The sequence below is a fragment of the Temnothorax curvispinosus genome, unplaced genomic scaffold (assembly GCF_003070985.1).
Source record: "Temnothorax curvispinosus isolate PA1 unplaced genomic scaffold, ASM307098v1 QBEX01001136.1, whole genome shotgun sequence".
Lineage (NCBI taxonomy): Eukaryota > Metazoa > Arthropoda > Insecta > Hymenoptera > Formicidae > Temnothorax > Temnothorax curvispinosus.
This window is the reverse complement of record NW_020210916.1, coordinates 86,680-99,928: the sequence shown is the minus strand read 5'-3', so window position 1 is coordinate 99,928 and position 13,249 is coordinate 86,680. Positions and strand designations below refer to the sequence as shown.

The window sequence follows — 13,249 nt, the reverse complement described above, 5'->3', positions numbered from 1 at the left end:
TCGAGGTACTATAATGATACCATAAAATTAAGCAATTAGTAATGAATTTAACTCACGCTATATTAGCTGCTCGACGTTTCGCGTTTAAAATGGACATTTTAACAAACGTTCCCCATTCTCTGAGCCTCTCCTAATTGTTTCTCGATACTCTCTCTCGGCTAGTTCAACGAATTCATTAATATCTACCATGGCCGTTAAAATCGGTCTATCAACGAGCCGTGTAGCACGTAACGCGCTTCCATTAATCTCCGATTAATACGCATCGCACATCCAACGAGTGGAAAACTGTGTAATTTACGATCCTCCATCTGCGCGTAAATAAATCCGTGCGCGTTAGAGCGTTAAAAAAAAACATCAGTGGAATTGTCGTGTCGTCTTTCTGACGAAATTCTTGCTCAATAAGAGAAAAAAGGAAAAAAGAAGAAAGAGGAAGAGAAAGAAAAAAGAGAACGCAGAGCTTTATCGTCGGAGTATATGCGTCCCTATTTCCGATTCTTAATGACGAAACGATCTTGAGGAGTGTCTGCCAAGCTTTTTAAATAGTTCCTCTGCTTCTCTCTCTTTCTCCTCACTTTCAAGACTCGTGAAGCGCGACGTGGCCGGTATTGTCGACCGCTCGGAACTTTCCGAAACGCTTGCTTGACGGCGACGACGACACTGCCAAAGTTGCCGAGGGTCTCGTCCACGCCGACCCGGTCATAATCGGTACTCCTAATTGCTCTCTCATGTCTTGTTTCAGCGAGAGGAACAACCGTCGGTCGTTTCCCGGGGGTTCGAAAGTTTCGTCGCGGAACCGGCGAAACATGTTAATTGCCTGACTGTCATCGCCATTCGCCCCTTCCCCGAGTACATAAACGCCGAACGAACCGAACGAAATTGACGTTTCTATTAATATTGACAAGCATATAATATTCGTATGACGTAATTCTAAATAATCTAAATAATCAAAAAAGCTCTTGATATAAATGACTCTGGACGATTGGGTGTTTCTACGTAGTGAATCGTCGCGAGGAACAGCGTAAAGATTACACTAATAGTTCGAGAATATAAGAGTGAAATGTGCAACGACGCTTCCGGCGAGCTTTTTACCCGTATCCCCGCTCGTGTATTCGTACAAAACCCTCTTGCTTAATTAAACATTTACTCACTGCCACCTTGCGAATTAATGAACAAGGAAATTGGTGCTGCCTCCAAATTCATCGTCATTTATTTACGTCACTCGCCACTTTTCGTTTTAATGTGAATTCTGCTTGGAAGATGGCTTCATTATGAGAATGAAAAAGAAAGATATCCATCTTGTCGATGGATCGAGCAGATAAAATGTAAAATGGACCTTTAAGATTCGCGGATAAAGAAAGGAACTGAATATTCGATGCGGAATAACGATCGATAAAAGCGCGGCGCTCCTCATTTAATCTGTCCTTTAAACTATCGGAGAATCAAACTTAAATTAAATCGCGCTTAAAGGATTAACTCGGCGAAAGTCGGGGTAAGAGTTGCAACGCTTGCATACGCGTCAAGCGTAATCGATGCCCCTCAAACAGTTGGCCCTGCGAGGATACCGCGGCGCGCGAAACTCAAGCTAATCTGCTTATCTGGAGCTATAACTCGCTTATCTATCGCAACTTCCGTCGCCTGAGCGTTCGCCGCGCCGGATAACAGCAGCGCGCTGTTGACGCTAATGGGGCGAGGGAGCTTCGTGAGAAATTAATTCACGGCTCGTGAATCGACAACGCCGGCACGTGTATATATGTACACCGCTCCGATTTTCTTCCGGACTAACTCTCGACTCGCCGAGTCGCATTAGCGGATCGACCTTCCGCACCTCGCAATCGTAGGGGATGATGAACCAGCGAGTCTGTCCGCGTATCGCTGACGCATGATCGATTTGACGAGGTAACGACGGAGGGGAGAGAAGAAGGAAGAGGAAGAGAAGGAGGAGAAGGAAGAAGAGGAGGCAGAGCGAGAGGAAGAGGAAAAGGAGGCGTCGTCGGTCGCGAGTAACTGACCCGCGCTCTTCAAGATACGCCACGGATAATAACACAACGCAAATAACGTCGGCCTCGTCGGTCGTCCTGGTCGCCATGCAGAACGTGTCGGCGCGCAACTCCAGCTACGCGCAGACGGAGGACATGACGTCGAATCTGACGGTCCAGATCGTATTCTGCGTGTTCTACATCGTCATCTTCGTGCTCGGCATATTCGGCAACGTGCTGGTGGTCTTCGTCGTCGGGCGGAATCGCCAGATGCACACCGTCACCAATCTTTTCATCACGAACCTCGCGCTCAGCGACGTGCTGCTGTGCATGCTGGCCGTGCCCTTCACCCCCTTGTACACCTTCATGAACGGCTGGGTCTTCGGTAACACCCTCTGCCATCTGGTGCCCTACGCCCAGGGGGTCAGCGTGTACATCAGCACGCTCACGCTGACGAGCATAGCCGTCGACCGGTTCCTGGTAATCCTCTATCCGTTCCATCCGCGCATGAAGATCAAGATGTGCCTGGCGATCATCGTGAGCATTTGGATGGTCGCGTTACTGGTCACCCTGCCGTACGGGCTTTACATGCAGCAGCTGGAGGAAAATTATATATCCTTCTGCGAGGAGAACTGGCCCAGCGAGCCATTTCGCAAGGTCTTCAGCTCGCTCACCTCGATACTGCAGTTCGTCGTGCCGTTCTTCGTAATCGCCTTCTGTTACATCTGCGTGTCGATCAAGCTGAACGATCGAGCGCGCGCCAAACCCGGCAGCAAGACCAGCAAGCGCGAGGAAAAGGATCGCGAGAGGAAGCGTCGCACCAATCGGATGCTGATCGCCATGGTCACCATATTCGGCGTGTCTTGGTTGCCGCTCAACATCGTCAACGTCGTCGACGACTTTTACTCGGACGCCAACAGCTGGTCCTACTACAAGTTCTGCTTCTTCATGTCGCACTGCATCGCCATGAGCAGCACCTGCTACAATCCGTTCCTTTACGCCTGGCTCAACGACAACTTCCGCAAGGAATTCAAACAGGTGTGTACGTATTGAGCTTGTCCGCCTTTCGTTTCTTTCCAATATCACGTCGTGAGAGCCAAGGCCGCAAGCTGGGCGCCTTTTGAAATTACCGGATGATCCGTCCATTTCATTGTTTCTCATTCATCCGCGAGGTATACACCAGCAAATAGATCATTCTTATTACGGTCGGAGAGCAAACGTATAATACTTTGCGTAAAATAATTCGCGAAACTATTCAGGGCACGTATTATGGAACTTTTCGTAATGGATTCTGATTGCAGTTATACCGTTTCCCCTAGAAAATGTAAATAGAAATTTAGGAAATAACCTAAACCATTCGGAAAAGTTCCGTGTACGTGCTCAGCCGCAGAAATGGTGCGTTAAAAATTAAATATCTCGAAGCAAGCGCGTTCTCGAACACGAATCGGCAACTTATTCCCAGAGCTTTTTAAATTAGAAAGACAATATCTTTATGAAAAAAGTAATATTAAAAATTACTGTAATAGCATTGTTTTCGGAATTTTTAAAATTTTTAGACAAGAATGTTAGACAAATACTTTCATAAAATAAAACAATGTTACAGATCATTGCATGCAACGTTCGTTTTAATATACTTTACATAGTATATCTTTTTGAGTATGCGTAATATTACGCGGATACGTCTAATGCATTTATAATTAACTGCATATGCAATTTCTAAGGTGGATCGTGCAGGAATGCACTTTAAGTAATTGGGACAGAACTGTTTACATCGAAACCATCGAAGGAGCGACAATTTGATGCGTTATGTTCTCAATTGCAATACGCTCGGGGAGAAACCAGCAGCTTGAATTCTATCGCGCGCCGAAATTAATTTGCAGCGTCGAGCTATTTCTTCCCTCCGTGTCTGCACGTTCGCGAAATGATGAAACGTGTTTCGGACATCAACGTACGTGCGCCGGGAAGATAGTATATATTTTGCCGGGTGTCTATTGAATGCAACTTCAACTTGCATTCTGAATAGTTAGTATTCAATCGATTCTCTCGAAGATGCCGGTATATTGGCGGTTTCGATTCACGGTCGCATTTGCCAAGGTAAAAGTGGTATAAAGGGATTACTCGCGCTTTTTATTGTTTTCGCGAAAAGACTTTACCCTCGCTATTTGCAAATTCATAGAACGGAAAAAGATTTATGTGTAACGAGAATGCTTCATATTTTGCGGTATTTTCTCGTTTCCTGATGTTCTATTAGGAAATATATGTAGGATTTTACATTGCGCTTCGTTTCTGTTATTTTTCTACCATTCATTTTCATTGTATTGCTTTTCTCTCTTTTCATTTATTTTCCTCTTTATATATTTATTTTTTTATATATTTTTATATATTTATTATATATTTATCTATTGGGAAATGTGTGTAGAATTTTACATCGCGCTTCGTTTCTGTTATTTTTCTTCCATACATTTTCATTGTATTGCTTTCCTATCTTTTCATTTATTTTCCTCTTTATTTTGCCACAGAAATAGAAACGTGAGCAATATAATATTATTTGATACGATCTATTGCTTTCTGTTGTGACATTAGGACATCGTTTTATAAACTCTCGATAATTAAGAGGAATTAATATTAGAGAATTTGATTTTGCGACGTCATTCTACTCTTATGCAGAATGCTCTGGTATCAATGAAAGTTGAGTCTCGCGCGAGAGTCACGAGCATTTTCATCGTGCTCGTCAAGTCCGATTAATTTTTCTCGACCCGCATTGAATTAATTTTTAATTATCCACATCTGCTACGACTTGATTACGCTCTTTCATCAATTTCCGACCTCAAGTTCCGCAATAATAAAATATGCTTGACGATTTGTCCCATAACGACTCGGAGCACTCTCATAAACTGCAATTATAGGATCGATTAATAATTTCGTCTGGGTGTAAAATTAATTTAAACGCGTCTTTCTCTGAGAAATATCGCTGATAAATGAGACTACGCGAAGCCAAATATCGCTCGGTTGAACATGCATATGTGGAGAAAATGAGATCAGCGTGTTAAATTAATGAAATTGATAATCGGAAAACTGAGCTAACTTTTAAGAGATATTATTTCAATTACTTGGTAAATATATAATTTACCTGGTTAAATTTGACAAGTATGCATATTAAGTTGTTAATTGAGTGGCGTAAATTAGTTAGGATTCAATTCGACGTAAGTCAGTAATAACAAATCATTTGAAAAAAATGCATAATAGATTTAACCTTTCGATATAACTCCCATGCTGATTTCTGAGACATAAGCGTCCAAGTGGGGCGAATGGCTCGCCTCGAGTAAATAAGTCATATCTTCTTGAAAATTGTATACATTATTTGTATAGCATTTATTTGTTTCAAATAAAAGTTTATAACTTAAAAGTAAATTAGAAAAATCCACAAAAATTATGAAAATTTCATGGCAGAATTATTCGCAAGAAAATCATTTATGAGGCTCACCTCGCTTGGGAGTCAAAAGATTAAATGCCGGAGTCGCATACTATCGATCAAAACCATCGCTAGAAGCTATTGAATGAAAAAAATCACGCGCCATTATTTTCGCAGGTCCTACCATGTTATTCAAGGAACTCCAGCAACAGCACTCCGAGGACCAAAGAGAGCTGCAGGGGCGACAAGATATGTAACGGTAATAACACCTTGCAAGAGACTCTGCTGCCCAGCACGAAAACGCAGAATCCCGAGGGATGCGAGATGATCATTCTGGAGCAGACAACGAACATCTCGAAGGAGCTGGATCAACCCTCGAGCTCCTCGAAAGATTTCAACGACGCGGCTCTGTGAGGGAAAAGGTACGCAAATACATTTCGTTACGAAAAAGCTGTTAGACGTTGGACGAAGTAAACATCAACTACCACAATCGAGATGTCACGGCAGGAGAGCAATTCTATCGTTCACTGTCAAGCCAGTGACAGTACTGTTTGCGATTCGGCCAACTTTGTTCCTCGCCAAATTTTGTTCCATTCTCTGGAACATTGTCTAAATAAATAAAAATCACTTTCGCCTTGCACAGCGATAATAAAAGTTATCTTTTTATAAATATTTTTCTCTGTTTTCGCGTATCCAGAAAATATATAAATCAATATTTGAAAGCACAAATATTAATCAGAAAAATTTATTTACACCTCGCCATAACTCTCTTTATATACTCACGCGCGACTTTTGCGCGCCAGTTTTTCGTCGCTACTTTTTCAAATGCAATATTCGTTCTAATGTTATTTTCCATTTGCCGGCGAAGAAATATAACTTCTTCGCGTTATGTCTTCATGCATCGTGGGGCTTTCGCCTTTTGAACCCGGGCCATCTCGAGTTAAGAAACTTGATTTTCCTGTAGCCTTCGGTGAGAGATGGCTTTGATTTCGTTCGCAAGAACGTTCATCTCCGTTGGTTTTTCCATTTCCCTCGTACCTCGTACTTTATGGGATTCTGTGGACGGAACGACAAATGCCAACTGGCTGACACACACACATAAGTACGTGCGCGTGCGCGCATATGTAGCGGACATACTGAAGAAAGGAATCCCGAGCTTTACGAGATCCACGAGAGTGAGGAGAGCTCGTTCGAATGTTCCGTGCGCGATTTCCATCTCCGATCTGGCTATGGCCGGGAAAGTATGTATACGGCGAAACACGATGAGAGATTCTCGCACGGAATGCCGGACCCGATACTTCCTCGCGGCGGGGAAATTTTTTACTCTAGTTGACACATCGCAATTGTTGAGAATTTCGCCGCATCCACATTTAGTCGCGGTCGTGCAGCTCGCACTTTTTGCGCACTTTCCGCTGATGGCGACGGTAAAGCTCTTGCCCCACAAACAGGATAGATCGACTTACGTAACGACCGCTACGCGAAGAGTTACCGTTTCATTCTCCGCTCCGCCGCGCCGCAACGCGCGAATCGAAACGAAATAGGAGATGCGTCGAGAGAGAAAATTGCTATAGATATCCCTCGTCTGTTTATACGAGTCTGGGTATACTGATTGTGTAAGTAGGAAACTTCGATTAGAACAAGATCGATTGATTACCCCCGCGGGTAAATATTTCACGCTTGTGTAAAGCCCACTTTAGACGATTTGTAAATCGTCGTGACAGAATTCTATTTATAATTTAATGTACGACTACAATACGAGAAACATTCGAGAGGAAACGAAATGCGCACGCATATACGATCGAAATATATGTACAAATACGTGGCGTTATGTGAAATTATAAATAAAATTTTATCCTGAATTCCGGCGCGAATTTAAATATGCCCCGAGATTAGAAATTGAGACAAAAAACGTATTAAAATAAAATTTAGAAGAGAATAACTATAGAACCAAGTAGCTAAAGTTATCGGCATTAATATATGTTCAGGCTTTTTTTATATATATATACGAGTATATTTTATAAAAAATGAATTAATTCTCACACATGTGTAAAAGCGGAGTATTATTTCCTCTTTGTTTTACTTATATAATTATTCTAAATAAAGTAAGTAATATGTGCGCTATATCCAAATGTTTTTCTTCCTGATAAGTTTTTATTTCGAAAAGTGAAATTCTAAGATTCTTATTCTAGTGCTCACAGTCTGCGTTATATCAGGCCTTTGATTGCGCACTTTCAACATGCTTGCCCTTTATATCTCACCGCCGATCGCCGGTCTGCCGCTAGGGAAATACAACGGGGAGGTAGAACTGAATAAAAAGTTTCGCAGAGAGTCTCGCGTCGCGAGATATTTTAGCGTCGACGTATATAACAATACATGCCGAGCGCGAGTCTTCGACCTTTAAAAGAGGAGAGAAGTTCGGTGGAGTCCCGCAAACAGCCTCCGCAGAGCCGGAAATAACGCGTCACGAGTCGAAAGTTTCGCGAGAGCGAAGGTGGCATCGGATCTCGTCGAAAGACTTTCATATATTAAATCTCGAAGCACTTCCGATAGCTCACCCACGCACTGCTCGTTCCTGTTTAAAAGCCGAGTGCAAGTTAAACTTCGAACGGGTAAAGCCCCCGAACGGCGATATTGAATCGTCCTTTTATAGCATGATGACGCGAAATGGCTTACGTAATATTCCATCATATGACGTCGCGTCCCTTCGAGGGCTTGTCCTATAGGTGTATCGAGCTGTGCTGGATTTTGGTTGCACATTCTGCAAATGTCGTAGGTGGAATAAAAAAAATACGCAAGATAACGTCCATCTGCGAGAATTGACGTTTATCGGGAAAAATAAATCAACAGATAATAATAGTCGTACTCAAAAAGACACGCGGTAGACGACGTAATATTTAGCAACCTAATTAACGGATTCGAAATACACGTAATCGGATTTCATTTCGACTTAAACTGACACAAAATTGCGTAAACTTCGAGATTATGAATTAAATTTCTACGTTATCATTCGTGTTTTAAGAAATCGGAGTTTACCCATTTTTTTAATCTTTATATAGATTCGTCGCCTTCGAATTCTACAATTTCGTGCTCATAATCGTCTTAAATATTGAAAGAATGAGTAGAAATTAATCGCGGAACATTTTGGAAAATATTTTAACAATTTGTTTTAAAATTTTAAATCCTACATAATAAATACATTCTTTTTCTAATTAAGAAATTGTAAGACTTTTTCTCATTATGGGTTAATCTCTCACGATACGAAAAAAACGTTAATCTTTTACCAGGAAATTAATAGTCTCCAGTAATCATAAACCTACTTGTGGATATATTGGTCTTGAAACGGGGTCCACAGATACAATAAAATAGCGATAAACGTAATTTTACGAGTCGATTTATAAAGATAATACAGCAACATCTTTTTGCAATTTTCATCGAGAGATGCGATGAACTAAATTACTAATTAAGGTTACATAACGATATAACAATAACCAAGCATAAGCTGAACATGAATATTGTAAGACTAGAGATTATGTCAATTAGAGTACACCTACAATCGTTGATTATCCTCTTGAATATTAAACAGCTCGATCGATCCCTATGTACGAAGGTATCTTAACGATCAACCAGCTATCAGACTGATTAGACTGTCTAAGGTGATTATTATAGCGTGCCCTGTTATACAGCGAATACGAGAGTACTGATATGTATTAAAAGCTATAATTACACGACCCTCGAGATTAGACGCATTCACATGATACCCTAATACTCGCCACATCCGAATCAAAAGAGAATACATGTATATGGAAAACACATGTACACCCTATACAGTAATTCATCCAAAAGAATATGTTTACCAGTGTGTATTTGCAGTGTCAGCCTTTGAGCATCCAACTCTAGTTAGATCTTGTTTCGAGGAACTATCATTTTTCCTGCCAATCTGCTGTCTTTTGACATGACGATTAAACTTTAAATTAAGAATCTCATCAAATAATTTCATGTTAAATGTTCTCCGATATGCCATAAACAACGACGGCGATAGCCGATGTTTTGTGTGTAAGAAAAAAAAATGGAATTGTCACATCAGATGACAATCGATTATTTATCGTTGAACCAGATGGTTCTTAATATGACAAACGCGTATAAAGAATGTAGGTTTCACGGGGCGTACCACTTTCCTGTCGATTCACGTCGACGCTGCAAATCGAGCCGCTTCGATCTGCCCGAACAAATTCCCATTATCGAATAGGACAGCAAAGCCGAGGGAGACGCAGCTCGAAACTTCGTAATGAAGCCTGCCTGAGTATTATCGAAGTTTTTGCTAAAGAGATTCACAGATGTCTCTTAAATACAAGGCGATTACGAAAGAATGATGAACTTTTTATTGGCAGAATTCCATTAGGCAATAATTATCCGATAAAAAGCGCCATTCTTAATATGAGAATAATGAGAGGAATATCTGCAAACTGAACTTCCACTCTTATTGAATTCGACGGGTTTGCGAAATGTTAATGAGCTCTCTTTCTCGTACTAAGAAGCTGAATTAATTGTCTTTAAAAGATGAAGCTGTTTAGAGGAAGGCGTTTTATCTTCCGACGGAAACTGATATTATAAGTAGAGACTCTCGATCTCCTTACAGGAGTGATAAACTTTGTTTTATTCTGTAATTCTTGAAAATTCTTTAAAACATCTGTTTTAAAAGAATCCTTCTTTCTCTTTCTAATTTTAATATCTGATTGAAATGTAATATCTCCAAATAATAGGTATACATTTCCATTCGCATATTCGCTTTTGCCTTAAAAATCTATTCGTGTATAATAATTTTTCTCTTACGCGAATATATCAAATTTCATTTCACGAACGTCATATGAATATCGTGTAACGTTTTGTAAATCAGTCATCGATAAAAATTGCATTAATGCGTTAACGAATTAACGATTTCTCTCTCCCAAAAGCTTGGCTCCAGTGCACAATTGTGGGTGCGGGTTTAATTATCAGCGGAAAAAAAAACGAAAGCAAAAAATCTAGCAATACGTATTCGCCAAAACTCGATTTTGCTCTTGCTAAAAAGAGCCGGTAATGAAACCAATTTCCTGAAACGCATCAAACCGGGCGAAACGTGTGAATTGCGCGACCGATCCGTTTCTCTATACACCGTTAAAATACAGCTCGTTCGAGCTGTCAACGTCGATCAATTGATGCCAAATCAATGTAACAACAAATGTTGCATCGACGCGGTTTCGCCCACGATGGAAATCATCATAATCTCACTAATTAGAACGCTTGACCAAAATCGCTGATTACGTGGGCGCAAACTGCGCTACTTGCGGATTACATCGCGTAATAGGGAAAATTGAAGCACTCTTGTTTGTAATTCAACACCCGTGCCTTGCGGTTGAAAAGCCCAAGTTTTTACAGTAACGTTAACAGAATCCGATACAACTAATTTGCCGAAGGGATTATAATTAACTAAACTATACAGAATCGCGGATTAATTAATGTCGATGTTAATTTTAAAAATCTATTGTAATGTACAATATAGCTTAAAGACATTTGCGATATATTGTAAATAATTAAACATAGTCGATGCGTATAATAACATAAAACAAAATAATTAGCGAATTTAATAAGATTATTAAATGTTAATGAAAAAGAATAATATGTCTTTATTAAATTATTATTTATTTGCTCGCATTTTCGAAAGTTAGAAGAGTCGAACGCTTGTTATGATATCTTATGATGTATTTACCCCATATTAACCCTTAACTAGCACACGTCCGCGATCGAACGTTATCTGCACACACGGGGTGTTGTACACTTTGAACGTTAGGTACGGTGAAATGGAGGCTCCAATAGGCTTGAAAAAAATCAAGTACATACATTAAACACCGGAAAATGATACCCATTAGCCTAAACTATGAAATTTTTAATTTTGAGGCTTCAAAAAAATTCTTGAAATAAATTTGTTATAAAAAAAAATTGTTATTAATTAATTTTATGCGAAATTCATAGATTAACCGACCGAGAAAGATGCCTAAACTTGACGAAATTCGTTTTGGGGTGTTTGACACCCCGCGTGCTAGTTAAGGGTTAATGTTTCAGAAGATGTTTCAAGATATTTATTTTATTACTGGATGATTAATGAATTAATATACTACCATCAATTCAGCATTAAATGCTATCAACAACTGCCTTTCGATTTACCAGCGTAAGTTTATTGCATTTTAACAATAATCGCGCGCTCGTTACCTGATTGAACTCTTATTGCGCTACACGTCATTATGCAAACGCAAACGCGGGGTATATGGTGTTACCGCGATAATGGTTCTGTATTAGTTATTCCCGCAACGTTATTATGCCGAACACGTTGATCCGAATTAAAAGCAACCATTTATTGTACCTCGGAAAGGGCGCAGCATCCGTTCTCTCTCGCTGGCTCTTGTCCGCTTAATTTTTATTCCGTAATCGCATCGGAGCATCAAAATTGCCTATCCAATGCGGCTGCTAAATTCAACGCGAATAGTCACTGACATTTTCGCTAACACAAGCAAACATTTCATTTGCGATATTTGCAAATGTTTTGCAGTAGCGTTTTGCGAACGTTTCGTATTCCGTGGAAAATAATATTCGTTTGACATTTAATTCTAAACAGGTTAAAATATATTTGATTTCTGATAGCAAATAATAGTACAAAATAATCAATTTCTATATGTATTAATTATTTTATATTTGCCTCGTAAATAGTATTTTATAAAGTAACAAAACAATGCAATGCATAGTGTTGCGCGTAGAACTTGAATTTTAATTATTTGATAAACGTAATATAAGTTTCCCATATGTGTAAGAATTTTGCAAATATATGTGTAAACGGAATGTATATATTTATATCAAGAGACTCGGCAGTATCTCGCGCCAAGTACACGCGGAGCGAGACTGACCGTGACTCTTTTACGCGACGCGATTGCAGTTTAACGCTATTTCAGAATTGAAAATTTCTGCTTATTTTCGTTAAAAAAAGTCAAACAACTTGCTTCAGAATTTCTATACTTTTGTTCTTTATGGATAAGAATTTGTTCAAGTATTCACCTAGTTTGATTTTACGTTTCCAATTTCATTCGGCTTTTCGTAAAAAGACCTTTTGAAACTAGAGACAAGTACTCGCATTTCACGAAAAGCAGACGTGATTGATGGATCGGTGATTTTTAACACGACGTTTCATCCGTCATTGGAACAACATCTACAAAAACTGCCCCGACAAATTTTAAATTAACGTGATGTTCTCCGTGTCCTGTTGCCTTTCCATTGACCGTTTATATCTATTGCAAACGAATCAAAATACAGAAAAATACTGAAAAATTAATTTGACAAACACAGCGTGGATGTGGTTAAAGGTTAAATGAACAGAGAACAGAGCTAAAAATAACAGTGAAGCGAAACAATTTCAAAGAACGATAGCGAATATCTAGAAAGGGATAAAGCGAAAAAACGCAATTACATTAGGTAATATATTAACAAATAAAAAATTAAAAATAGCATGAATCTGCTCGATTTTTTACCAGATTCGTTAAATTATAACCGATCTAAATTCTAATTTATCGAAATGTGACATATTTTGTACGAATGTCTGTCTTTTTCAAAATGATATACGTCGCAAATACTATGGGCATTAAAGAAATTGTAGGCGATAAATAGATAAATTAAGTTTACGTAGGATGCCAAGTTTACGCATGTTGTTCTGCGGTCATTCGGCGTTTCGCTAAACGGAGAATGGGGGATAACTCTTCTCACTAATTCATTTCTATTATTTGAACGTATGCGTGTGTGTGTGTGTGTGTGTGTGTGTGTGTGTGTGTGTGTGTGTGTG

At 39.7% G+C, this 13,249-nt stretch overlaps 1 protein-coding gene and 1 long non-coding RNA gene across 3 annotated transcripts in view; both read left to right on the top strand.

Moving 5' to 3' along the window:
• Nucleotides 1-426, top strand: part of LOC112460278 — a 527-nt gene extending 101 nt beyond the window's left edge. The window contains exon 2 of the long non-coding RNA XR_003041428.1: nt 6-426. This is a non-coding gene — a long non-coding RNA (uncharacterized LOC112460278). The remainder of the gene's footprint in view (nt 1-5) is intronic.
• Nucleotides 427-1,906: 1,480 nt separating this feature from the next.
• Nucleotides 1,907-13,249, top strand: part of LOC112460268 (prolactin-releasing peptide receptor-like) — a 58,698-nt gene continuing 47,355 nt past the window's right edge. Inside the window, exons 1-2 of one of the 2 annotated variants that reach the window (XM_025024889.1) lie at nt 1,907-3,014; nt 5,566-5,810. In XM_025024889.1, the coding sequence (XP_024880657.1) occupies nt 2,085-3,014; nt 5,566-5,802 (1,167 nt within the window). In that variant the 5' untranslated portion in view covers nt 1,907-2,084 and the 3' untranslated portion in view covers nt 5,803-5,810. The remainder of the gene's footprint in view (nt 3,015-5,565; nt 5,811-13,249) is intronic. The other variant, XM_025024880.1, reaches the window with a different exon arrangement.